Source organism: Camarhynchus parvulus, chromosome 27, assembly GCF_901933205.1.
Source record: "Camarhynchus parvulus chromosome 27, STF_HiC, whole genome shotgun sequence".
Lineage (NCBI taxonomy): Eukaryota > Metazoa > Chordata > Aves > Passeriformes > Thraupidae > Camarhynchus > Camarhynchus parvulus.
In genome coordinates this window covers 3819577-3844937 of record NC_044597.1, presented here as the reverse complement: position 1 = coordinate 3844937, position 25361 = coordinate 3819577, and the positions used below count along the sequence as shown (strand labels likewise).

At 49.4% G+C, this 25361-nt stretch overlaps 1 protein-coding gene across 4 annotated transcripts in view; it reads right to left on the bottom strand.

Moving 5' to 3' along the window:
* FBXL20 (F-box and leucine rich repeat protein 20) overlaps nt 1-25348 on the bottom strand; it is a 32135-nt gene extending 6787 nt beyond the window's left edge. Inside the window, exons 1-9 of one of the 4 annotated variants that reach the window (XM_030966225.1) lie at nt 25311-25348; nt 12450-12511; nt 6525-6579; nt 4785-4859; nt 2781-2875; nt 1598-1666; nt 1169-1264; nt 813-939; nt 273-347 (exon numbers count right to left, since the gene is read on the bottom strand). In XM_030966225.1, the coding sequence (XP_030822085.1) occupies nt 273-347; nt 813-939; nt 1169-1264; nt 1598-1666; nt 2781-2875; nt 4785-4859; nt 6525-6579; nt 12450-12511; nt 25311-25331 (675 nt within the window). In that variant the 5' untranslated portion in view covers nt 25332-25348. Of the gene's footprint in view, nt 1-272; nt 348-812; nt 940-1168; nt 1265-1597; nt 1667-2780; nt 2876-4784; nt 4860-6524; nt 6580-12449; nt 12512-22949; nt 23066-23133; nt 23203-24582; nt 24693-25310 lie in introns of those variants that run through there. The other 3 variants (XM_030966223.1, XM_030966226.1, XM_030966227.1) reach the window with 3 other exon arrangements.
* Nucleotides 25349-25361: the final 13 nt, after the last annotated feature.

Below are 25361 nucleotides of genomic sequence, written 5' to 3'. Positions count from 1 at the left end.
GGCCTTTCTGTGCACAGGAGAGGTGTCTTTGTGGGCTCAGTTCTGCAGGGGACCAGAGGAGAGGCCTGGCAGAACCAGCCCAGCCTGATGGGAAGGATTTTTCCAGCTCATCCCACAGACAAGCTCAGAGGGAAGAGGGAAACACCCCTGAGCCAGCAAAGGTGTGGGGCTCAGTGCCCCTGAGGTGCCACCAAGGAGCTGCTGGTGCCAAGCGCCCCGTGGGCAGGGGGATGGAGAGCATTCCAGCAGGGAATCCTGGCAGTGCCACTCACCAGGCAGGTCTGCAGGTTCAGGGTCACCAGCTCAGGACAGTGGGCACCAATGAACTTGAGGGCCTCGTCCTCCAGCTGGAAAAGAAACCACAGGGATGGGAACTGGGAGCACTGGGATCTGGGAATTAAAGCTGGGACAGCAGGGAATGGGGATTTCCCCTGGGGAGGAGGGAAATGCAGCACAGGAGCAGCAGCACCAGGAGTGCTCCTGCTTTTTTCCCCATCAGGAGCAGAGCAGCCAGAGGAAAGGACTGCCATGAAACCCCCCCAGCCCAGATCTGCCCATGGATCACAGTGATCTCCTCCAAAGGATCAGTGGGAAAAGGAAAATCAGGATAAAAAGATTCTCCAGCTCCACAAGTGATTTATTCCCTGTCCCACTCCTCGGGGCTGTTGAAAAACTTCCACGCCAGCACCTGATCTCCAACACCGCGGGGATTTTGGAGAAGGGAATAACTCAAACCCCTGAATTCCCATGCCCACACGCTGAGGAGCAGCAGGACACCCCAGCTGTGCCCACTGCCACTTTTCCAGCTGTACCTGGGTGCAGCCCTTGAGGGACAGGGCCCGGAGCCCCCCGCAGCCCCGCACCAGCGCCTGGATCCCGTCCTTGGTCACTTGGTCACACCAGGAGATGATGAGCTGTTCCAGCAGCGGGCATCCCTCGCTGGGGACACAGGGACACACATGGAAAGCCTCAGGAGAAATCCTGCTCCAAGCCAGAAGCTCTGCTGTTCCCGTTTCTGGGAGCCACAGAGCAGCCCCACAGCCAGCAGGGGACACCGGGCAGAGCCCAGCTCCAGAGGGAATGCTGGGATGGCTGGAGGATCTCAGAGGTCTTTTCCAGCCTTAATGGTTCTAAAATTCCATGGAAAATCCCTGCTGCCAGCTCCTACCTGAGTGCTTTCAGGGACAGGTTGGTGATGGAGGTGCAAGAAGCCAAATCCAGGTGCCTGAGTTTGGAGCAGAACTTGCTGAGGCTGGTGCAGGTGCTGGAAGAGACACAGGGGGACAACTCCTGCAATGGATTCATGCCAGGCCACAGGAATCCATGGGATAGGCAGGGTGGGGTGAGGATGGAACCTGGCACAGGTGCCCAGAGCAGCTGGGGCTGCCCCTGCATCCCTGGCAGTGCCCAAGGCCAGGTTGGATGCGGTTTGGAGCAGCCTGGGATGGTGGGAGGTGTCCCTGCCATGGCAGGGGTGGGATGGGATGGGATTTAAGGTCCTCCCAAGCCAAGCCATTGCATGATTGCATGGAAAACCTCCCCCATTCCCAGGCCTGGCTTTTGTGGCAGCCAGGGAGGAGGGAAGAGTTTGACTCACGCGTCCGTGATCTTGGTACAACCATTGAGGTTCAACACTTCGATGTTCCTGCAGTTCTGGGCAAAGGTCCTGGGGTGAGGGAAAGGGAAAACATCGGGAATTCCAGGTGGATTATAACACGTCAGGATAAAGTTTTACAAAGCTGACTGAAGGAGAAAACAGAAAATCAAGAAGGAAATCAAGAAGCAAACCAAGAAAATCAAACTAATTAAGAAAGAAAGGAATCAAGAAAATCAAGAAGGAAATCAGGATGAAAATAAGGATTAAGATCAAGAAAAGAATCAAGAAAGAAGAAAATCCAGAAGAAAATCTTAAAAACAAATTTAGTGACATATTTATAATCTCTCAATTAATCATAGTCATGATTTAATTTAGTAATTTATGCTAATAGCGCTTATTTTTATTAATAAATACATATATTTAATTTTAGTGATATATTTATAATATTTCTATTAATTATTTATATTTATTAGTTTATTAATGTAGTATATTTTAATTTACTTATACTAATTAATATATTTATAGTTATGTATACTTATACACTTAAATATACTTATATATTTATATATACTAATATAAATATATATACTTATATGTAAGCTTATATATTTTATATATATAAAATATATACTTATATATTTATAGATACTTATTTACTTATAGTAATTAATATATTTATATTTCTTGATGTATCTATAGTATTTATATTAATTAATTTTATTTATTATTCAGTGTATTATTTTATTCTAGTTCATTTTTATTAATTTTATATATTATTTTTACATATTATATAAATATAATTTCTTTATATTATAAATATAATTTATATTTATATATTATAGATAATATATGTATATTATATTAATATATATTTATATATTAATGTAGCGATATCTTTATAAATTTTTTTTAAATTTTATTTTTATTTATTTACAATCTAATTATTTTGATAAAACCCCAATAAATTAAATGCTAAAAAATGACAAATTAAATGATAGAAATTATTAATAAAATAATAAAAAATGAATTAAATTAGAAATTAAGTAAGAAATGAATAATCTCTGTCACTGCTCTCCAGGTTGTGACATCCTGAGTGTCTCAGATCCCGAGTGGGGATAAATTCTCCCCATTTATTGCGAGATCAATGTGGAAATTCAGAATTTTCCGCCCCTGGCAGAGGTACCTTAAGGCGTTGTCCCCCACTCCCTGGCAGCCCCGCAGGCTCAGCTTCCTCAGGAATCCCCCACATCTCTTGGAGATGTTCTCCACCACTCGGCCCTGGGGGAGACACAGCAGCCACTGAGAACCCCCAGAGGCTCAGAACATTGTGCAGATTGACAACGATTTGTTATTGAAGGGAAAAAGGTGCTAAGGGGAGAAAAATGGGGATGGCCTAAGGGAGGGGAGGGAGAATGATTCAGCTTCTGAAGATGGAGAGACAAGGAGCAATCACCTAAAGCAAACCAGCTAAAGCATTTTGAGGGATTTCCTCTGTTTTGGAGCTCCTGGACATGGGCACAGACTCCCCAGGGGAGGTGAGAGGAGCCACATCCCAGATTTCCAAGCACAGCCAATGGATAAACTCCAGTTTCTGAGCAGAACCAGCCCATGAGTTCTGCCCCTGCAGGAAAAGGGATTCAACCATTTGTGCTCCAGAGATCCAGAAAATGGTTTTTAATTTCAAATCTGGACCCAAAGACCCTGTTACAGCCAGGATTTACCTTTCCCCTGGGACCAAAGGCAAAACCACTGCAGAATATTTGCACCACAAACTCAGAACCTTCCCCTGCACTTTGGCTGCTCCTCACAGAGCAGGAGCACCCCTCGGTCCTTCCAGGACTAACTGGCATCTGTGAGATGAGGATTTCCTTCCAGAATCTCTTTTATTCATTTTATTTTATCTCTTTATTCAATTTTCAATTCCATAGTCTATATTAAATTCTATATTAAATTCTATATCCTATTATAGCAAGCCTATAAATTCTGCTTGAATTAGAGGAGCCAAATGTGTTTCCATCAAGAATTTACATGGTTTGATGGATTTAACTTTGTTACAGCAGAGCCTGAGGATGCCCAGCAGGAACTTTGAAGTGAGCTACAACAAATTTTGCTTTCAGAAGGGAAGCCTGGGCTTAGGCAAGAACACGGGTTTGATGTGCAGGGACATGAAAACCACCCCAAAAGCACTGAGGAATGGGAAAAGCCTGGTTTGTATTCCCAGCTGAGCTGCTCAGTCCCACCTCCTGCCACTCCACACATCAGGAACTCCACTCTAAATAAAATAATTCCATGGCTCTGGGATTTTTAGGGCAGGTTATGAGGTGAAGGATTCATTATGAAGACCCCAAATCCCCCATTTCCTCCCCCCAGGCCACTCAGACCCTGCTGAGGTGACAGTGCCACCCCCTGCTCCTCATCCCTGACTCTCAGCTGCACAAAGGGATCATTTTAACCCTTTCCTACAAAAATCAGGGGTGGATTTCCCACAAGGTTGGAACCTGTTTGATGCCTCTGTCTACCACAAACTAAAAGCCACACATTTCCCTCCAACGTGAAATGTTCCCAATCTCCCACTTCCAACCTGTTTTAAACAGGGTAAAAAATCCTGACAAGAGATTTAAGCATTGGGGGTTTTCTCATCCATTTTCCTGCTGAAGGCAATTTGAATTTTCAGCCTCCATCCCCACTGCTGCTGCAGAATCCACATCCCACGGGTTCAGCTACAACAGAGCAGCTCCAAAGCTTCATCTTTTAAGGACAATTTGGACCTTGTGCTTCCCAAATCATCTTCACTTCAATTTTTGATATTAAAGATACAAATATTTCAGGCCATGACTCAACAGACATTCAGCCCTCACAGTGCAAGGAAGAGTAGCTTAAATTCTCTTCCATACAAGCAGCATTTTTCACCAAAAAAAGTACCTTTTCTACTAATTTCTGTTTTCAGAACAGACAAAAACTACTTTCCTTCCATTACAACCCTTAAGTCTCGCTAGGCATACACAATTCTGTCCATTTTCAAAAGCTGAATGGATTGCTTCAAAAACTCCCTCAAGCTGAAGAGCTGAAATTAATGATTTCTATCTCCAGGGAAGGTAGAAAGGGTTACACTGGGAGTACTAATCCAGTCTAGAGTGTAATTACATGTGAACAAGAAAAAATGGGTTTGTATGTCACTTAATTATACCTCAATATCCCTCTGGAAATCAAACAGGTCAATTCGCTGCCAGTTACTGCCATCCAGGGCCAGAACATTCCATGCCTTTATCAGGAGAAAAAATGTAAATGTGTGGTTAATATGAAAAAAAAAAAAAAAAGTCAGTGGGGACCTAGTCACAGTTTGTTCCTTTGAGAAATAACATTCTGTCCCAGGTGGGGAAGCAACAGGTAATTGCAGGCATCAGGTGCTTGGTGCCCTCAAAACTCAGAATTTTGAGTCCCCCAGCCAGGGAAGAGGTGCCCTGGCTGCTTCCACTCCCTTGGGAGGTGCAGGAATTTCACATTCCTGGCTGGAATTTCCTCCCCAGCACCTCAGAGGACACCTGGGCACAGGTGAGTCCCCACAGCTGCAGCACCAAAGGGTTTGGGTTTTGTTTAAATCACCAAAATCTCCCCTGGTTCCTGCTCCAAAGGAGAGGCAGGAACTCAGAGTTGGTTGCTGTGTCCTCGGGTGAATTTAAAGCTTCAGTTACACCATCAAGGCAAACAAGGGGAGCTTGTAAGAACCAGGAGGCAGCACTGGGCAAGAGCCAGGGGTAAACACAGGGGGATTTTTGGATTTTCCACCCAAATCCCACCTGCACTGAGCTCCTCCCCAGCACAGAGCAGCAGCTCTTGGGCAGGAGGTAGTGCAGAGTTACAACAGATGACAAAACTGAGCATTAATTGAGTTTTTTGGGGTTTAAACCTCACTGCTGATGTTTGGTTTAAGGTCTGGTTATGGCCAGGAGAAAAGCAGTGGGAAAAGCCCCAGTGGCTGCATAATTCCATAGGCAGTGCAGGGAACGTTCCAGAACCTTCCTGCACATCCCTGCAGGAACTCCCTGTGCTGTGCCATGGAGCAGGAGCTGGGACAGGCCAGGAGAACACCCTGACATTGGCAAAGAATCCCTGAGAGCCCATTCTGCCAACACTGCTCTGCTGGATTTCAGCTGGGAGCTCCTTCCAGGCACAACCTGGTGACAACTGCAATGCCCAGACACCACACAGGGCAATTTTGAAATACAATTAACAATGTTTAAGCTTTTTTTTTTTTAATTCCAATGTGCTTAGAGTAATTAAATCAGTGGTGGTTGAGGTTTGGAGCCAGGACTGATGGGTTTGTGCAGGTGTCACCCAGGCAGGATGGTGAACACCTTTCCTGGATCACCACCCTGCCCCTGCTGTGCTGCTTCCCCTGGGAGTTACCAGACACTGACAGGAAAAACAAATCAATCTGAATAAATCTGGCAGCTCCAGAAAACTGAACCTTCCAGTCCAGCTATCCAAGCAAATAATCCAAGATGGATTAATCCAATTACAACTCCTCACTTTATTCCCATGCTTATTCCAACTACATCCAAGGAGAAAAAGAACTTTCCTTGACTGTGCAGCATCTCTGTGAATTAAAATTTCCACCAAAACTCACAGGATGCCATTTTGGGCTCATCCTATGCTGGGGATTTCAGCAGGGTGAGCTTTCTGTAAAACCCAGAATGAGGGGAGAGTTCTGGGCAAAACATCAGCCCCCTGCCCTTTGTACCTGGGACACTGGAAAATGCTACTCCAGCTTGGAATTGCCCCTCACTGGTGCTGTGGGAATTTTCCAGGACTTCCAGGGGACACTAAATAACCCCAGCTGAGTGGCACAAAGCTTCCTGGGCAGGGAGGATTGTCACCCAAATGCAACCCCCTGCTGAAACCCACCAGGAAAGAGGAAGGTTCTTACCCTGGAAACTTGAGCACAACGACACAGAGTGACCACATCCAGGAAAGAGAAAATTCTGGAATAGAAATAAGAGATACTTTATAGGTTATTGATATTTAAAACAAAAAGGGGACGTGGAAAACAAAGGGGGGGGGAGAAAAAAAATAAAAAGGACTGGGACAGCAAAACTTCTTTGTGATTTGGTTGAAAGCTGAACTGTGAAAGGAAGTGCAGAGGCAGCAGTTCCCAAATGGAAACAAAACACGGCCATGGAGGCACTGGGAAACAGAAACCTCCCACCTTGGAGTGGGTCCTGACCCAGAGCACTGACTGCTCACCCCAGTGAGCCTGGCAGGAGCCCCCAGGACATGGAGCACCAGCAGGGACCTGGGCTGGCTCTGACTCTGCCCAGGAGAGAACTGAACACTCCAGCACCTTCAGCGACAGCTCCCTGAAATGGGCACTGCCATCCCTCAGTGTGGGCACTGCCATCCCTCATGACCAGTTCTGGATCAGGGCAGTGCCATCCCTCAGTGTGGGCACTGCCATCCCTCATGACCAGTTCCCAGAATTGGGCAGTGCCATTCTCACTACCAGCTCCAGATCAGGGCAGTGCCATCCCTCATGACCAGCTCTGGGATCAGGGCAGTGCCATTCTCACTACCAGCTCTGGGATCAGGGCAGTGCCATCCCCCATTGTGGGCACTGCCACCCCTCATGACCAGCTCCCAGAAATTGGCAGTGCCATCCCTCACTACCCACCCCAGACTGGTTTTGGTGCCTGGATCATTCCTGGTTCCCACAGTGAGCCCAGGGAGGATGCCAGCCCTGCTGTGACTGCCCAGCCTGGGGAACTGAGGGTGACCCAAGTGAGGTCTGAAGGGGGACAGGAAAGATGGACAGGGGACATTTCCAAGGGCCTGCAGTGCCAGGACAAGGGGGAATGGGGTTCAACTGCCACAGGGCAAGGCTGGATGGGATATTGGGAAAAAATTCCTCCCTGAGAGGGTGGGGAGGGGCTGGGATGGGCTTCCCAGAGAAGCTGTGGCTGCCCCTGGATCCCTGAAGTGTCCCAGGGCTTGGAGGCACCTGGGGCAGTGGCAGGGCTGGGAGTGGATGGGCTTTAAGGTCCCTTCCAGCCCAAACCATGCCAGGATTCTGCACTCCCACAAGTGTGAGCTGTGCTCAGCCAGGAGGGACAATGACACTGGGCTTTAATATTTTAATTTAATATCTTCAACTTGAAGGCCACCCAAAAGAGAAGGCAAATGTTGAGATTCCTGAGAAGCAGGGATGGAAAAAGCCCTTCAGAAACACCAATATTGGGGGGAAAGGGTGTTCCTGATGGAGGGTAAATGTAGATTATTTATGAGAACATGGATGCTAAAGGTATTTTGCACTCCTACAAGTGGCAGAGCCAGCTGTGCTCAGCCAGGAGGGACAATGACACTGTGCTTTAAAATTTTAATTCAACATTTTCAACTTGAAGGCCACCCAAAAGAGAAGGCAAATGTTGTCACCCACAAGCATCCTGAGATGTAGGGATGGAAAAAGCCCTTCAGAAACAACAATATTGGGGGGAAAGGGTGTTCCTGATGGAGGGTAAATGCAGATTATTTATGAGAACATGGATGCTAAAGGTATTTTGCACTCCTACAAGTGGCAGAGCCAGCTGTGCTCAGCCAGGAGGGACAATGACACTGTGGTCACTCCTGAGTGGCACCCTGGGCCAGGGCACACCATGGGGACCCAGCCAACGCCCAGGACTGCTGGGCTATTATTGGGAGAAAGGAATGACACAGCTGAGACTGCCAGGACTGCCCTGGGGATCACATCACACCCACCCCAGCTGTGCATGCAGGAAGCACCAGCCCATGGAAAGCTCCCAGTCTGCACCAAGACATCAATAATGGATAAAATTCAATGGGATTTCAAGATGGTTTCTGGTTATTCAAACAATTGTCCCAAAACAGACGAGGTCAAGTGGAGGGTGGGAGGACATCAAGGTCTCGTTCCCTTTGGGAACAATTCTAAAACTGGAGTTTTTGCAAAGATAATACAGGAGTTCAACCACAATGTGCTTGAATATTTTAATTTCATATCTTCAACTTGAAGGCCACCCAAAAGAGAAGGCAAATGTTGTCAGCCACAAGCATGCTGAGATGTAGGGATGGAAAAAGCCTTTCAGAAACACCAATATTGGGGGAAAGGGTGTTCCTAATGGAGGGTAAATGCAGATTATTTATGAGAACATTGATGCTAAAGGCATTTTGCACTCCTACAAGCGGCAGAGCCAGATGTGCTCAGCCAGGAGGGACAATGACACTGGGCTTTAATATTTTAATTTAATATCTTCAACTTGAAGGCCACCCAAAAGAGAAGGCAAATGTTGAGATTCCTGAGAAGCAGGGATGGAAAAAGCCCTTCAGAAACACCAATATTGGGGGAAAGGGTGTTCCTGGTGGAGGAAAAATCCAGATTATTTATCAGAACGTTGACAGCAGCTAAATGAGGATGAACATTCCCTCCTGTGTTCATGCACTTCCCAGGGATACTCATGGATCCAAGGAGTTAAGGGGTTAAGATCCAAGGGGTTCAAGGCACTTCTGATCCTCCCATGAGACAAATCTGACAGTGATGTGGTGGGGAAAAGCTCTGCAGAAGAGCTTAGTGCACTTGAACACTGTCAGGAATCCCAAATTCTGGATTTCAGAGCACTTCCATCCTCCCTGCCTACAGACAAGGCTCCCCCTGAGTCCAAAGTCATTTATTGGTGCCCAAGGGTTTATTCAGCACCACGTCCATGCCCAACAACACCAGGAAAGGCTGGGAAATGAGAGAAGCCGGGGAAAATTCTTACTTTCAAATCCCTGTCAGAGGAGAAAATAAAACTTCAAATTCTGTGGGTCACTCACAATGGAAGTCGTCTCTATTTTCATTAAAATTCCCTATTCCATGGAAATCCCAGACTGTTAGTGATCACCTCATCCCTCTATCAGGGCTGGGAGATTTGGGATAAATTCTCCTCCACTTGTGCTCCTCCCTTTCCAGCCTGCCCCCACACCAACAGGGATTCCCCCCAGCCAGATCCTCAGCCCTGTCCCTCCCCCAGCACAGAGATCTCAGCCCTGAGCAGCTCCAGAGACTTCCCCAGTGTTCCCCCAGCTCCTCCTGCACTTGTCCAAGACCCTGAGTGGATGATTCAGCAAAATCAGGCTGCAAAATGGACTTTTTCACAGCAGGCACTCCTTGCTTGTGGATTTTCATCGTTTCAGAACAGGATCCAGCTGCTCCCCACAGACCAGGAAGAGCAGCAGGCACCACGAGCCCAGTTGAGAATTCCCCTGCAGCCCTGAGGATGGGATTCTCCCTCTCCAAGGAACACTAAAATACCCCAAAGCCCACAAATAAGCAGTGACTGAGCTGCAGCAGAAGGTTGATCAGCATTAATTGAATTATTTTCCCCAATTCTGCATTAACAGGCCCATAGGCACCGTGCTGGAACATTTATTTTTCCGCCCAAACAGGATTCCTGTCCTGCTCACAGCTGCCTGGTGAGCCCTTTTACATGGGTCTTTTTATTCTTCAGAGTCCACAGTGGAGAAAATAATCCATAAAATTAACTTTATCACCAAACACTGATCACAGATGAAGGCAGACTGGGCTTCCCAAACAGGAATTAAATCTGGAATTGCAGCGGATTAAATTGTCTCACTGCAAAGGGACTCCCCATGTGTTTGATTTTGTCTGAACAGCTCAGCTCTGCACAGTTTGGGTAAAACACACTCATTTTGAAGGTTTCAACCTCTTAATCCACTCAGGGGTTTCTAGGACTCCTCACTTTCCCACTGCTGCTCTAATTAGATTAGGGTCAGGACTCTCCTGAAATCCCTGCACGCTGCAGGCTCTGAGGTGAGCCAGCTTAGACCTTCAGCCTTCTAAAATTACCAACACCAATTTGTGCCAGCAAACCCCCCTCACCACCCCAGTTCAATCCCAGTTCAGCCCTGCTCCCACGGGCTGGGCAGGGCCACGGACAGCACGGCTCTGCTGCCAGCTCAGAGCTCCCCATGGGCACGAGTGCAGCTCCCCAGGGATCAATCAGAATGTGAGCATGGCAGAGCCAGGCCTGGCCATGGGCTGGGCAGGGAGTCAAAGCTGCTTAGGCCACGAGAGAGCTGCAAACTGCCTGCCCTGCCTGGGACCCAGCAGGAAGAGCTGAATTCCTGCAGCTGATCCTGCTGGGGCCAAGCAGGAGCTGTGCAGCAGCCCCACGTCACACTGGCAGTGCCAGCTCCTCCACGAGGGCAGCACAGACACCTCTGCCCAGGAAATCCAGGCTGGGGGTGGCTGCCAGGCTCAGGAAAGGAAAGCACCTCTCCAACAGCACTGGGAATGCAGGGACAAAGGGACAGGGTGTCACTCTGGGGACACAAGCACAGCTGGAGCCAACAGGGAGCATGGGTTCATCTCTGGGAGTCACTGCCCTGGGAATTCTGCTTGTTGCTGCTTTGGCTCATTGCTGTGTGTGACACCTCCAGAGGTGTCACCTCCTGGCAGGGGACAGAGCTGGAGCAGGTGCAGCAGTGCCAGGACATGGATTGGTCAGCATGCTGGGGCTGCCCCATTGCTGGCAGTGCCCAAGGCCAGGCTGGACAGGGCTTGGAGCAGCCTGGGACAGTGGGAGGTGTCCCTGCCCATGGCAGGTGGAACCAGACAATCCCTAAGGCCCCTTCCAACCCAAACCATCCCAGGATTCTGTGACCTCCTCATCCTGTCTGGCTCTCTGGACATGCAGGACAATGTCCCCATTGCAGGTGGGACACAACACGATGTCACTGCTGACCCCAGACACAGGACAGGGCCATCAGGAGCACTCTTGGTCCATCCCTGGATTTTTAGGGATAACAGAAGCTGCTGTTCTCCTCTTTCACATCCTCCTCCTCTTTATTTTGCCCAAGTGCAGCTTTCACTCCCCACACAGGGGACCCCAAGGCCGTCTGAGAGTGGCCAGAGCAGGGACAGGACTTCACAGAGCAGTGCCCAAACACACCAGCCTTTGTCCTGCACACAGTGACACCCATTTACAGGAGATTCCTGCAGAAAACCCATCCAAGCTTCTCTTTCAAAGGCTGCACTGTCAATGCACAGTAATTAATTTTCACAGTATGCTAACAGTGAATTCCAGCTCTCCAAACCATCACTTATGAGCTTTAAACATTTATCAACTCCTGATTTCCCCTCACTTCCACCAGATCCTGAACAATTCCCTGCTCTCCAGCAGGTTGGGATGACCAGGGACATATACTCTGGATCTTTTCCCACTTTCCCAAAACCCTTTCCCACTTTTCCCACATCCTCTCCCAACTTCCTTAAATTTCCTCCCACTTTCTCTCCATCCTCCAGGATTTACCCTGGATCTTTTCCCACTTTTTTCCCCAAATCCTTTCCCACTTTCCCTCCACCCTCAAGGATTTACCCTGGATCTTTTCCCACCTTTTCCCAAAATCCTTTCCCACTTTCTCTCCACCCTCCAGGATTTACCCTGGATCTTTTCCCACTTTTTTCCCCAAATCCTTTCCCACTTTCCCTCCACCCTCAAGGATTTACCCTGGATCTTTTCTCACTTTTTTCCCAAAATCCTTTCCCACTTTCCCTCCACCCTCCAGATTTTTCCATCCATTCCTTTTCCACCTTCCCTGGATCTTTTCACCCTCCTTCCCCCCACCATTCCCCAGGGGTTTTATTTGGGAATTTTCCCTCCCAGTGGGACAAGATAAGGCCACAGCATTCCCAGATTTAGCACAAACTGCTGACACAGACCTTTGACCTGCCTCTGTTTGGCTCTGGCTTTGTGAGTGACCTGATCCAAGCTCATGATTTGAGAGCAGAGCAGCAAAATCCTGGATGTAAATAACAACCCACCAGTGTCCAGGGAGGACTCACCGAAGCAGCAGCTCTTTGGGCAGTTTTTTGTTGATTGCAGCTTCATCGTTGTTTGAGAACATCTGCAAACACACACACAAAAAAAAAAAGGCACAATTTAGCCACAAATCAAGGCAACAAACCCTGATTTACCTCAGGGAAAAAGTGGTTGGTTAATGAGGCTGTTTCCAGATATTCCAGGAAATTCCTAGCAGATAAACTTTGTGCTGCAGCTTTCCAGTTTCTGCACCACAGCTGGATGGAGCGTTACATCAAAATATTTTAGAACACGGTGCAAGGATGCTCTGTAAATTGAGAGATGAAATATAAACTGAGATTTGCAGCTGCTCCAGTGAAGTAAATGATAATCAGGATGTGCTTGTGAGCTGGCACTGACTGGAGAGGCTCCCTCAGCACTTTGGGGGATGCACACATCAAATCTGGGAGGTTTCACAGACCAAACATCTGGCCAAGGGAGAGAAAGAAAGGTGCAGCAGCCCAAATATCCACCAAACAGAGGTGGAAGGTGCAGTAGGGTTGGTTTCTGTGATGGAAAAGGTGCCCCAGAATGTTCTCTCGGCCCTCAGGAGCTCTGGGACAAACAGGATTGATTTTTAAACCACCAAGGATGGTTTAAAGGGAGTTGAGATCTTTGGTGCTGTACAAGGAGGAGGGATAATGCTGGGAAAGCTCTGTGCTCTGCCAAGGCAATGAGGCCAGAGCTGGTTCTGGGATCCCTCCAAATCCAGGGACAACACCTGGTGCACCAAGGAGTCCCAAGGAAAACAGAGAGCAAAGCCTCGCGAGAAAAAATAGAAATAAAAACAACTCTAAGATTTAGTATTGTCTTGCCATGGGGAAAATGGAGCACCTCCCAAATATCCTGAGCATGGATCCAATCCCATAACTTCCCAAATATCCTGTACCTGAGCATGGATCCAATCCCATCACATCCCAAATATCCTGTACCTGAGCATGGATCCATCACACCCCAAATATCCTGTACCTGAGCATGGATCCAATCCCATAATTTCCCAAATATCCTGTACCTGAGCATGGATCCAATCCCATCACATCCCAAATATCCTGTACCTGAGCATGGATCCAATCCCATAATTTCCCAAATATCCCGTACCTGAGCATGGATCCAATCCCACCACAACTTAACATGAAATCCACTGTGAAAATCCAATGTGCTGCCACTAAGTGGCCCTTTAAATGCTCCATTTGGTGATGGAAAACTGGGGATTGAGGAACACCAAACCCCAGGACTTCAGAGTCACAGGCTGTGCTCCCAAATCCCAGTTTCTTTCTGAATTATCCCAAGACACCAGAGCACAGTGAAGTGGGAGCTGTCAAACTCCCATGCCAAAATGCCAGCCAGCAGAAGTGTTGCTCCCCCCACAGACCCTTTTATCACTTCCCACCAGGAATATCACAAGTCCTGAGCAGAAGCCAGCCTGGCAGCTCTCAGCCCAATTTGCTGCTAATTAAACGGAGCTTTTGCCATTCCCAGCTCTCCCCTCCCATCTCCAGGTGACTCTGGAGCCACAGTGGGTGGGGACAGACATTCCCAAGGCTGGGAGAGCAGCACCTGCACATCTGGGACAGGACCAGCTAATTAAATTGATTAGTTGATTGATTAGGAGATGGAGGAAATCATGGAGGAGGAATGCACAGGAAATATTCATGGGAAAAAGAGATGTGATTCCTTCCCCCCTCCCAGTTACAGATCCAAACCCTTTCCCAGCACTGCCCAGCCCTTGAATCAGGACTCTCCTCCAACAAAAAAAAAGGATCAGAGAAATTAAAGGAGCAATCAGGGAGCAGGAACAGACCTCCAAAAAGGAACCAGAACAGCACATGGGCAGGGAGGGTTAAAACAGAGATTCCAGAAGCAGCCAGGAGCCTCCTCTGCCTATCAAACCCCTCAGCAGGAAAATCTCACCTCAGTCCCAGCACAAATCCCATCCCCAGAGTGCTTTCTGCAGGAGTTTCCCTTTGACCAGCACTAATCTAAAGGAATGTTTGTTTTTTAGTCTTACTAAAAATAGTCCTTGGACTTAAACCCTGAGGGGGCCCAGGCAAGAAGGGGAGAACCTCAGCCCTGGAATTCCCCCTCCCTGGAACCCAGGATGCATCTCCAGACCTATTTTCTCCAGCCTTCCTTCAAAGCCTGAGGCTCAGATGGCAGAAGCTGGGTGAAAAAAAAAACAACCAGAAAACAGGCTGGAATTGGGATTTTGCTAAGTCATGGCAGCACGTACAGCTAAATATACCACGGACATGGGGACCTTCTGGCAAGTCCATACAAAAATAAAGCTCTGAAAAAATGTCAGTGGCTATTCTAGACTTCCAGGCTTTCAAAACGCTTCAAGGGATAAAAACTAAATGCTCCAAGTTTGCTTCTCCTAACATCTCTTTGGTGTTGTCCAAAAGAAGAAATGATCCTGGACAGGACACAGAAAATCACATTTTTTTCTTGTGTGTAAATTTTCAATTCTGTACCAAACACAGAATCCTCCACCAAGGTGCTGCTGTGTGAAGCCACAGGGGATTTGGGGAAGAAATTCCTCCTTGAGAGGGTGGGGAGAGGCTGGGATGGAATTCCCAGAGCAGCTGGGGCTGCCCCTGGAGCTCTGGAATGTCCAAGGCCAGGCTGGATGGGGTTTGGAGCAGCCTGGGACAGTGGGAGCTGTCCCTGCCATGGCTGGGGTGGAGCTGGGTGGGATTTAAGGTCCAACCCAAACCCAAAGCAGACTGAAATTCTATGGAATTAAGGGAGTTTATGGCAACAGATGGGCAAAAGTTGTGGGAAATGGTAAAGGTAAGAAGAATTCCAGAAAGCTGCAAAAGAAAGAACAGAAAGAACAGAAAACTCAGAGTTAGCAGCAGCTGCCAAGTCTGAAAGTAGAAAAAGTTACAATGGTACAGCAAGCAAGGACATGAAACTCCATGGAATTGAGGAAGTTTATGAAAACAGATGGGCAGAAGTGACCAAAAGGCAGAGCTCCCACAGCCTCACAACTTGCAATTGTCCATTTCCCTTAAAAACTCCTCCTGGTGCCCACTCTGAACCCAAACACTTGAAAGCACAAAATTCAAAGCTCAATGGGGAAAAAGGGATGAAGATAATTCAGAGCTTTGGGGAATTAGTGGCTGCAGGGTTACAGGAGGCACCTGGGTCAGCAAGAGACAGAATTATCCACCTTGATGTTCACTCCAGGGAAAAAGAACCTGCATCTGGCACCTCTGGAGAGCCTGGGGCTGCCTGGGAAGCACCAACACAACACCAAGGGCACCACAGAGAGGGGAAGGGAGACACACAGAGGGAAGGGACAAGGTGACACCCATTTCTGCACAAAACCCACCAAGAGACACCCACAGAGGTGGGCAGGAAATAAAAGCAAAAAACATTCCCAGAAACACAAGCAATAAACTGCTGCATGTCTCTACGTTAAGCAAAGCTTGTGCCGAAGAAACAAGGAAAAATTTAAAACCGTGATCTATCAAATATTAGTAAATATTTTGATTTTAAACGGCTAAAATTCGTTTATTTTTGGGACAGAAACTGTGTGAGATGAACAAACTGGTGGGTAATGGTGAGGATGAAACTGCAGCTGCTGTGAGGCCTGGAGCTCCCTGCCCTCATGGGCCCCCTCTAACTCAGGATATTCCAGGGTTCTGTGAGCCCTGATCCACCAGGAAATGCTGGCCAGACCCTCCACAACTGCACATAACCACAGGAAATTAAGCAATTCAAACCAAGCCAGAAAACAGGCTGCAATTATTAATTACTAGAGAGCAAATAATGTGCTCTGGAAAAGGGTTTTAGGTTGGGAAAGGTGGGGGATCGACCACTGATGGCAGAAATCAAGGATTACATCCATAGCTTGAATATTTTGGAGTTTACAGCCCACCCAGTTTGTATCAAGACACTTTGGAGATGAACCTTCCTAGCTCCAAAAGTCTTTTCTGTTCTGAAAGTTCTGTGTGAATTTGTTCAGAGTTTAAACTCTGACTCTGAAATGCACTGGGAGGTTTCTCCAGCTGTAAGGCTGCTGGCTCCCGGCCCAAATTCCAGGATTTCTGGTAGAATTTGTACCAATTTTATCTGTCATGGTCCACATGGAGATGAACAATCCCAGTACAGTCACTGACACAAGACAAGAGTCACAGCAAACCTCACCCACAGCTCCAATCCAGTGAAAACAGCTGAGCACGAACCACAAAACAACAGGAAAAATGTGGAATTCACTTTAGAAAAGCTCAGTGAAGCTTTGAGACAACTTCTTACAAACATGCTCAATATGTACTGACACCTTGCCTCGAGTTCTGCTCATTTGGGGAAAAAAATTCCACCGCTGTGACAAAACTCAAACAACAGAGACATGAGAGACATCAGCTCCCTTCCCAGGACAGGATTTTGGGAAGCAGCAGCTGGAGCAGGGCTGAGCTGCCTTCCTGGAGGCAAAGAAAATATTCCACTGCAGAGATAAGTCACAGTGAAGTGACACAGAAATCCAAGGGCTCCTCAGAGGACGCCATCCAAAGAATGAAGTTGTTTACATCCACAAGCAGCTCCGACCCAGGGAATTTTCCCTGCAGCCTGTACTTACACAGGGAATTTTGTTTAAAAACCCATCCAGTTTAATCTGCATGAAGTCTCCAAGGAAATGGCTGGCTGCTGGATGAGGCCAGGCTGTCAGAGTGGCTGTAGGGATGCTCTGGCAGGATCAGGATGGCAATGTGGGTGCTGCCCTCCTGCCCTGGCCACGCTCACCCCCCTCTGGCTCCCAACCAGAGCTCTGCTCAGGCAAAATCCTGACTAAGCAGGGCAAACAGAAATAGAGCCCAGCCCAAAAGGCTTATTACAGGCTTAATATTCCTAAAAATAGCTGGATAGGCAGGGGGCTGGATGGGCGCCGCCACATCGCTGCTTGGTTGGGAAAGTTAAAATTCCTGCTGGGATGGAGGAGCTACCTGAGCCCAGCCTGCATTTGGGACACATTAAATAAAGAGCATTTTTTGAGGTTTTTTGAACCAGCAATGATCCAGATCAGCCAGACCCTACAGGAATGGAGGCCAGGATGAAGCTTTTCCTGCTGCACACCCCTCAGGGAAATCCCTCAGTGCTGGATGGGCCAGGGGACGAGGTTGTGCTGCTGCCTCCAGAAAGGAAAACTCCACAGGCACAGGGGAGACACCAAAACCCCAACCCAAAATAGGCTGGGATTCTGTAAAAGCACTCTGCCAGGGCCAACACTGTCACACAACTCCTGGCAGAGGGAGAAGGAAGTGAATCCTATTTGGGGCAAAAACAGCAATAAAAATTTAGAAGACGGCGCTCTCTCTGGGGTCACACAGGCTGAGGCCAAAAGTAATTTTCCTGCTGGACCCTCCCCAGTCTCCCTGGTGGCCTGGGCCAAACCCCAACTGATTTTTGCTCCAAATCTCCCCAAATCCCTCTTCCCTCTACTCAGGCCATAGCAGCAGCACAGTGGGGGTGTGAAACACAATTCCCATGTGTCCATATCCCACTGAAAGGGTTCCTTCCCCTCCAGAATCTGCTGCCGGGTACATTCAGCCTCTTTTTGTTCACCTGTTTTGTTCTCCTCGGCCGCTACTGGCTGCCAGGCAATTCTCCCCACACCAACCACCCCAAACCAGGCCTAACCCCTCACTGTGCTCAGCTGAAATCCCAATTCCAGCCCAGAGTTACCCGAGGGTCACCGGCGGCATCCGAGCGGCTCCTCCCGGGTGAACCTGGAGCAGCCTGGGCACAGCTCAGGGAGCAGCAGCTCTCAATTAATCAGCTTTAATTCAGCTTTAATTCCCCTGCAGCTGAATGAGAAAACCCCTCCCCAAAGTCAGACACACTGGGCAGCACCAAGCCCATCCCTGCTGCCAGGGCTGCTCCAAGCCCAGCTCCCCCAGGTGACACCTGAGGTGGCTCACAACAGATTTCTGATGGAAAATGGTGCTGGTTTCTCACCAGCACCTGCCGAGGTTTTAAATACACAGCCCTGCCCGTAAGAACAGCATCCAGACTCAAAAAGGAAGAGTATAAATAAGACAAAGATATCCTGACTTTCTCAGGACAGCCTGTGGCCATAAAACACCCACTACCAGCATTTATTTTTATCTTTTTAGAAGTTCATTTTAGCAGGGCAACAATTTACTACAAATACACTTAGAATGGATTAAAAAAAAAAAATCAAATCCAAAAACTGAGACGTGATTCAGTATTTTCAGCCTAAATCCAAGACTCATGCAGCTCTCTGAGGCTCATCACAATTCAAATAAGCTGCTTTGATAAATTATAGTTCTGCCCCTCCCCAACACCTGCAATTTTGTTATTATTACTGGTAATATTGTCATTATTACTATGATTATTATTGGTAATAAGGTGTTTTTTTCACTGCTGGCTTTGTATCCAGCTATTATGTAAGAAGATGCTGGGATCATTGGCATAAATATTGGGAAATAAAGGCAAATGATGGTGACTTAAATAAAAAAATCCATCAGAGCAGAGGTGTGAAGGGCATGGGGGGATTTGTCCCAAAGGAGAACTTTGGGATCAGGCAGGGATGCCCAAACCCCAATAAGGGGGTGCTGGCTGCTCCTCAGGGCCGTGCAGATGCAGGTCTCACCCCGGATCAGGGAGGATAAAACCCTCCCAGGGCTGCCTTTCCCAATGGTGTGACTCAAAGGAAGCTCCCAGCCAGCGAAAACAGTAATTACTGCAGTGTCCCAGGCCCCAATTAATGATGGTGTCCCAAAGAAATGGGATGTGCCCGTGGTGCCAGCCCTGAGTCCCTGTCCCCAGGGCCACCTGGGATCCCCAAAATGTCCCTTGTAGGAGCTGCTGGGAAGTCACCCTGGGCTGTTCATCCCCAGAACCAGCCAGGAAATCCCTCACTGGGCTCAGACATGAAATCACGGGATGGTTTGGGTTGGGGGGACCTTAAAGATCACCCAGTGCCACCCTTGGCATGGCAGGGACACGTCCCACTGTGCCAGGGCCCTGTGCAGCCCTGGGCACTGCCAGGGGTCCAGGGGCAGCCACAGCTGCTCTGGGAATCTGTGCCAGGGTCTCACCACCCCCACGGGGAGGAATTTCTTCCCAGTATCCAAATCTCTCCTCTTTTAGTTTAAAACCCTCTCCTTTTTCCTCACCATGGAAAAAGTCCTGTACCCCTGGTGGGGGTGGAATGGATGAGCTTTAAGGCCCTTCCAACCCAAAATGTGCTGGGATTCTGTAAAATCACTTTGCCAGGGCCAACACTGTCACCCAACCCCTGCCAGAGGGAGGAGGAAGTGAATCCCATTTGGGGCAAAAATAGCAATAAAAATAAAAACAATATTGGGACACCAGGGCTGTCTCTGGGGTCACAGAGGCTGAGGCCAAAAGTAATTTTCCTGCTGGGCCCTCCCCAGTCTCCCTCCCTTTTGCACAACCCATTTTTGCTCCAAATCTCCCCAAATCCCTCTTCCCTCTACTCAAGGCACAGCAGCAGCATGCGAGGGTGTGAAACACAACTTGTGGTTTACATCTCTTCCCATCTCATCATTTCAAAGCACCGCTTTGAAGCAAATAAATTAACAGTTTGTTATTTATTATTCACCTGGCCAAATGAAGCCCTGGTTTAAAAGTGTTGCGTGTGATGTGGCACGACACTGAAATTCAAAATAAAAGAGGGTGGACGAGTGAACAGGAATAAGGAAAATCCATCAGCTTGGACATCCCTTTCCCAAATTTTTATTTTTTACAGTTTTTCTCGTTATCTATGAGCCACATCGTTAGACACTATCAAAAAATAAACCTGTTTCAGCTGTGCAACCTCAGGTTATGTCACCAAGAGATTCTCTTCCCATATAAAACCAGATTCCATGGTGTTACATCAGTTTTTGCAAGGAGAGTCAGAGCAAGGTTTTCCCTGCTCCCTGCCCTGTTTGTGTCCCTCTGTTTGCACAACCTCCATTCCCTGGAACAGCAAAGCCCCAGCCAGGAGCACAAGGAGCAGCCCAGGAAAGGGAGCAGGGAAAACCCCAAAAGGATCAGCCCTAAAAGAGCCAAAACCCCCTGAAAATACAGCAACAGCATTTCAGAGGCAGGAACACAGGAGATTCCAAAATGGGATTAGGGTCAGTGAGATTATTCAATTTCTGAGCACAGACAGGATTAATTATTAGAAGGCAGCTCGATTTTGGAGCATTTGAAGTTTCCCATTTTGCATCCAGCTCAGCTCATTTCACATTTCTACAGCTGAACAAGACCTGGGAACTACAGAGGTTCAGAAAGCTCGGGATTCCCTCACACTGAGGATTGAATCCAGCACAGAAATGCCATTTCTCAGGCTGAAGGTGCTCCCAAGGCTCACCACAGACTCTCATTCCTCAGAGACGTCCCTGGAGTTGCCAAAATGTCGTTTTACCAGGACAAACTGCCCCATGGACAGCCCAGGAGCAGCTCCTGCTCGCTGCAGGCTTTGGAGACTCCCAGAGGAAGCTGGAGAGGATGGAGCTTTTTGTGTTTTGAGGATGTGGAGGAGACTACACGGATGGTACAAAAGGAAGAAAAAAAAATAAATCTGGAATTATTTAATCCTGACAAGGAAACCCAGGACAGCTCCAGGTGACATCCCAGGGAAGATGGAGAAGAGAACCTGAGCCTTGGTGGATGAGTCCTCCCGAGCATCAGGAGTCACTCAAAGCACCAGGAGATGCCTCCTCTCCTCTCTGCTGTTATTGGGCTGCTCTTCATCAGGCAGGAAGCTGAGAAATCCCAAATAAAACCATGGATTGGGATCTGCTGGGGCATGTTCCACATGAAACCAGCAGCACAGAGAATTTTTAGGAGTCAACCTGGGTAATGTTTTCCCTTTTTGTTTGCTTTGCTGCAGTAAGTGGTGATTTTCTCTGTGGTGGCCACACCTCCTGTGAAGGGCCTAATCCCAATATGCCCCATTCCCAGGAAAAAGAGAATTCCGCTCTTCCTGGAATCAGAAACCCACATGCAAGCCCAATTTAAGGAGCTTTGCCCATATTTTATTCCTACAGTAAGGAATTATTATTATTAACCCCCCTCACGAGTGGATTTGTGAATTACCCAACAACAATGGCTCAGGAATTTGTTTACGTGGCTCCACAAAAGACAATAAATGAGCGCAAACCCAACCCAGCCTCCCCCTCTGCAACTCACACGTTATTTCAAGCCTCAAACAGACACAATATATTAGTCACAGCCCCAGATCTGGCTATTTTTACCCCAAAATAACGTTCCAGACTCCAAGGCCCTGCTTCCCCTTGCTCAGCCAGGGAAACTGCCCTGGCAGCACCCACAGGTGAGGAGGAAGAGGAGGAGGAAGAGGAGAATTAAACACCCACGGTCTTCATGACCTGACAATATCCCACAGCTCCCAGTCTCCAGACTTTTCTGCCCAGTTTTCCCCCTGTCCCATGAAATGTGAACTCTCCACAACCATCACAAACTGGTTTCTAGGAAGCACAGAGGAATTTCCACCCATTCTGCCCCTCTGGAAAATCAATCTAAGTGCGAACACACATTTTGGAAACTCTTCTGACCAGGCATAACCTCAGTGGAAAATCACAGATTTAAAGGAAAATTAAAACTTTCCAGGTTATGCAGGTGAGTGGGTCAGAGGTAATTCATGCTGGGGAAATGAAGGATTCTTTAGATTTATAATCATGGAGTGGTTTGGAATGGAAGGGACCTTCAAACTCATCCAGTGCCACCTCCTGCCATGGCAGGGACATCTCCCACTGTCCCAGATTATCCCTCTCCAACCTGGCCTTGGACACTTCCAGGGATGGGGCAGCCACAGAACACAGCAACCAAAACAGCCAAGAAACAGGATGATGTTTAAAGGCACTTCTTGTAGCCCAAAATATTCTTTTCTATAACACACCAACTCTTCCTGTATAAATATAGGTTTTAAAAAATTAATTTTAGGCCTCAAAGGCTCCTCGAGCATTTTGCTTCTTTTCCAACTTGTCTGGTTTTTTTTACTATGAGAAGAAAATAACATTCCAGCAAAGAAAAAAACCCCACCCAAAAGAGGCCAAACAAAGCCTTTCCCCACTCTTTTTCCCCAATGAATTGGGTTCATCGTGTCCTGCTGCAACCCTGATGAAAACCCTCCCAAAACTGGAATGAACTCCAGCACTGCAAGGCTGGGGAAGCAAAGGATGTTGATTCCCTACGAGACATTCCCCCCAAAAATCTGCCACCAACCTGCTTTTGCTCTGTATTCAGCCACTCTGCAGCAGTGCAAAATAAAATGAAAAAAAATAAAAAAAAAAAACCTCTCAGGGGGGTAAAAAAAAAATAAATAAAAAAATCAGTGCAAGCAAGAAGAGCCCAGAACAGTAAATACAATAAATACAACAACCCTGGATAATGCAGGGCTCACATGCAGGCTCCTCTCTGGAGCTCCCAGAGCACTTTCAGTGCCACAGAAACACGACTTAAAACACCTGGGCCCACCCCAAACTCACAGCTCTCACACGGGTCTGATGGAGGAAGAAAACAATCCCACGTGCAGGGCAGGACCACCAGCATTTCCTGCTCCTTTCTCACCCCCAGGGCTGAGGAATCCCTCCCAGAGCCTCTCCGGTTCACCACTGACCAGCGTTTTCCCTGCACCGCCATCCCACCCCTGTGCTACAGCCACGTTTTTACCATTCCAGGCTCTTTTTTGTCCCCTAGAGGGGCCGGGCAGTCCGGAGAAGCAGCGAGCAGGGATTTCCATCCTCCTCCACAGCAGCGATGGGAAGTAAATCCCGCCGCTGCCCTTCCTCCCTACCCCCTCCTCCTCCTCCCACGGGAAGACAGCTGGGACAACAATGCGGCTGGAATCGCCCTGGCTCCACACTCCGCTTTGTGCCACGGCCTTTGAATAGATCTCATTGTTTACCCTCCTCTCCTTCCGTCCTCTCCATCCCCCACCTCCCCGTAAGCAAATTTTTTTTTTAATTTTTTCCCCAGCTAAAAATTAAAAAAAAAGCGGCGCTGGGGGCTCTTTTTCCCCCCTGAACGCCTCCCCCCCCCCAAAGGCTCCGTGGTGTTTTCCAGGCGCATTTTCCCCACATCTCCTGCTCCATCATCAACTTGGCTGGCGGCTCTCGCACCCGCAGCAACACGTTGGCAGCAGCTCTGGCCCCCCCAAACCCCACCCCGGGAGGGTCTAACAGACGGGGGGACCCCCAAAATGGGGTGGGGGAGAAGTTTCACCCCCAAACTCGCACCCCCAGATTCTCCCCAGCCCCTTTCAGAGCAGGGAATCAGATGGGGGAATCCCCTCCCCAAAACGGATGGAGGGGGAAGAGGTTTCACACTGAGCACCCCAAATCCGGGAGTCCAGGCCTGACTCCCTCCCTTTTACACCCACAGACCCTCCCCAGGCTAAGCCCCCCACGGGACCCCCCAAAAACGGGGCGGGGAGAAGTTTAACACCAGCCCCCCCAAACCCGGGGGTCACAGCCCTGAGCATCTCCGTGTCCCCAAAGTCACCCCCGACCCCCAGCCCCATTCACAGAACCCCGGGGGGGTTTCACATCCATCAACAGAACATCCCCCCGAAAATTGGGGTGGAAGGGAGAAATGTCACAGCAACGGCCCCCAAACCTGGGGGGACACAGCTCTGAGCCCCTCATCCTGAGCCCCCCATCCCAGCCGCATTCACAGAGAGTTTATATCCGCCAATAGAACATCCCCCCAAAAATGGGGAGTGGAGAGGAGAAATGTCACCAACCAACCTCCAAACTCGGGGGACACAGCCCTGAGCCCCTCATCTCGACCCCACAGACCCCCAAGCCCATTCACAGACCCCCCCCCCGCGGGAGTTCGCATCCGCCAACAGAACATCACCCTGAAAACTGGGGGGTGGAGGGGAGAAATGTCATACCAAAGGCAACCAAACCCGGGGGGCACAGCTCTCGACCACCCCCCCATCCCAGCCCCGTTCACACACCCCCCCGTGCCCCCCCAGGCCCGCGCTGTCCGGGCCGGGCCCCGGGAGGGTCCCCAGGGCCCTCAGGCGGGGTCGCCCACAGCGCGGCCCGGTCCCCCCCGCTCCTCCTCCGCCGGGCCAGGCCGGGCCTCCCCCCGCGGGACCGGCCGGGGCCTCACCTCAAAGCGGCTCTTAGTGACCCCGTTCATCTCCCTGCGCATGGCGGGGCCGGCGCGGGGGCGGCGGGGGGCGCGGGGCCCGGGGCGATCGGGGCTGCCGGAGCCGCGGCCTCCGCCCGGCGCCGCCGCCGCGTCCGCTCCGGCCTCAACTTCGACCCAAAACAAAAACACTGCGCACCTGCCAGCAACGGGAGCGCTGATTGGACAGCGCCGCGGGGAGGGGGGAGGACGGGAGCGGGGAGAGGGAGGGGAGGGAGGGGAGAGGGAAGGGAGAGGGGAGAGGGACGAACAGCGGGGTGGGGAATGGGGGGTTTGGGAGAGGAGAGGGGAAGCGGGAGAAAAGGGGGGTGCGGAAAAGAGGGGGACGAGAGAGGGGAGAGAGAGGGGAGAGGGGCGCACAGCGGGGAATGAGGGCTTTGGGAGAGGAGGGGGGAACCCCGGGGAGAAAAGGAGGGTGCGGAAAAGAGAGGGAGCGGAGAGGGGACGGGACCGGGGCTGCCCTGAGGATGCGGCTCCGGGATTGTCCCGGGGAGGGTGAAAGGATGGGGAGGGGGACACACACACATGACCGGGGACACACACACGACCAGGGAGACACACACATGACCGGGGGCACACACACACCACCGGGGGGGACACACACACGACCGGGGACACACACATATGACCGGGGGGCACACACATGACCGGGGGGCACACACGCGATCGAGACTCCCCCCCCCACCTACCCCGCAGGCCGCCGCCCCCATCGCGCCGCCGCGGGCTCCTCCCGCCCCCTG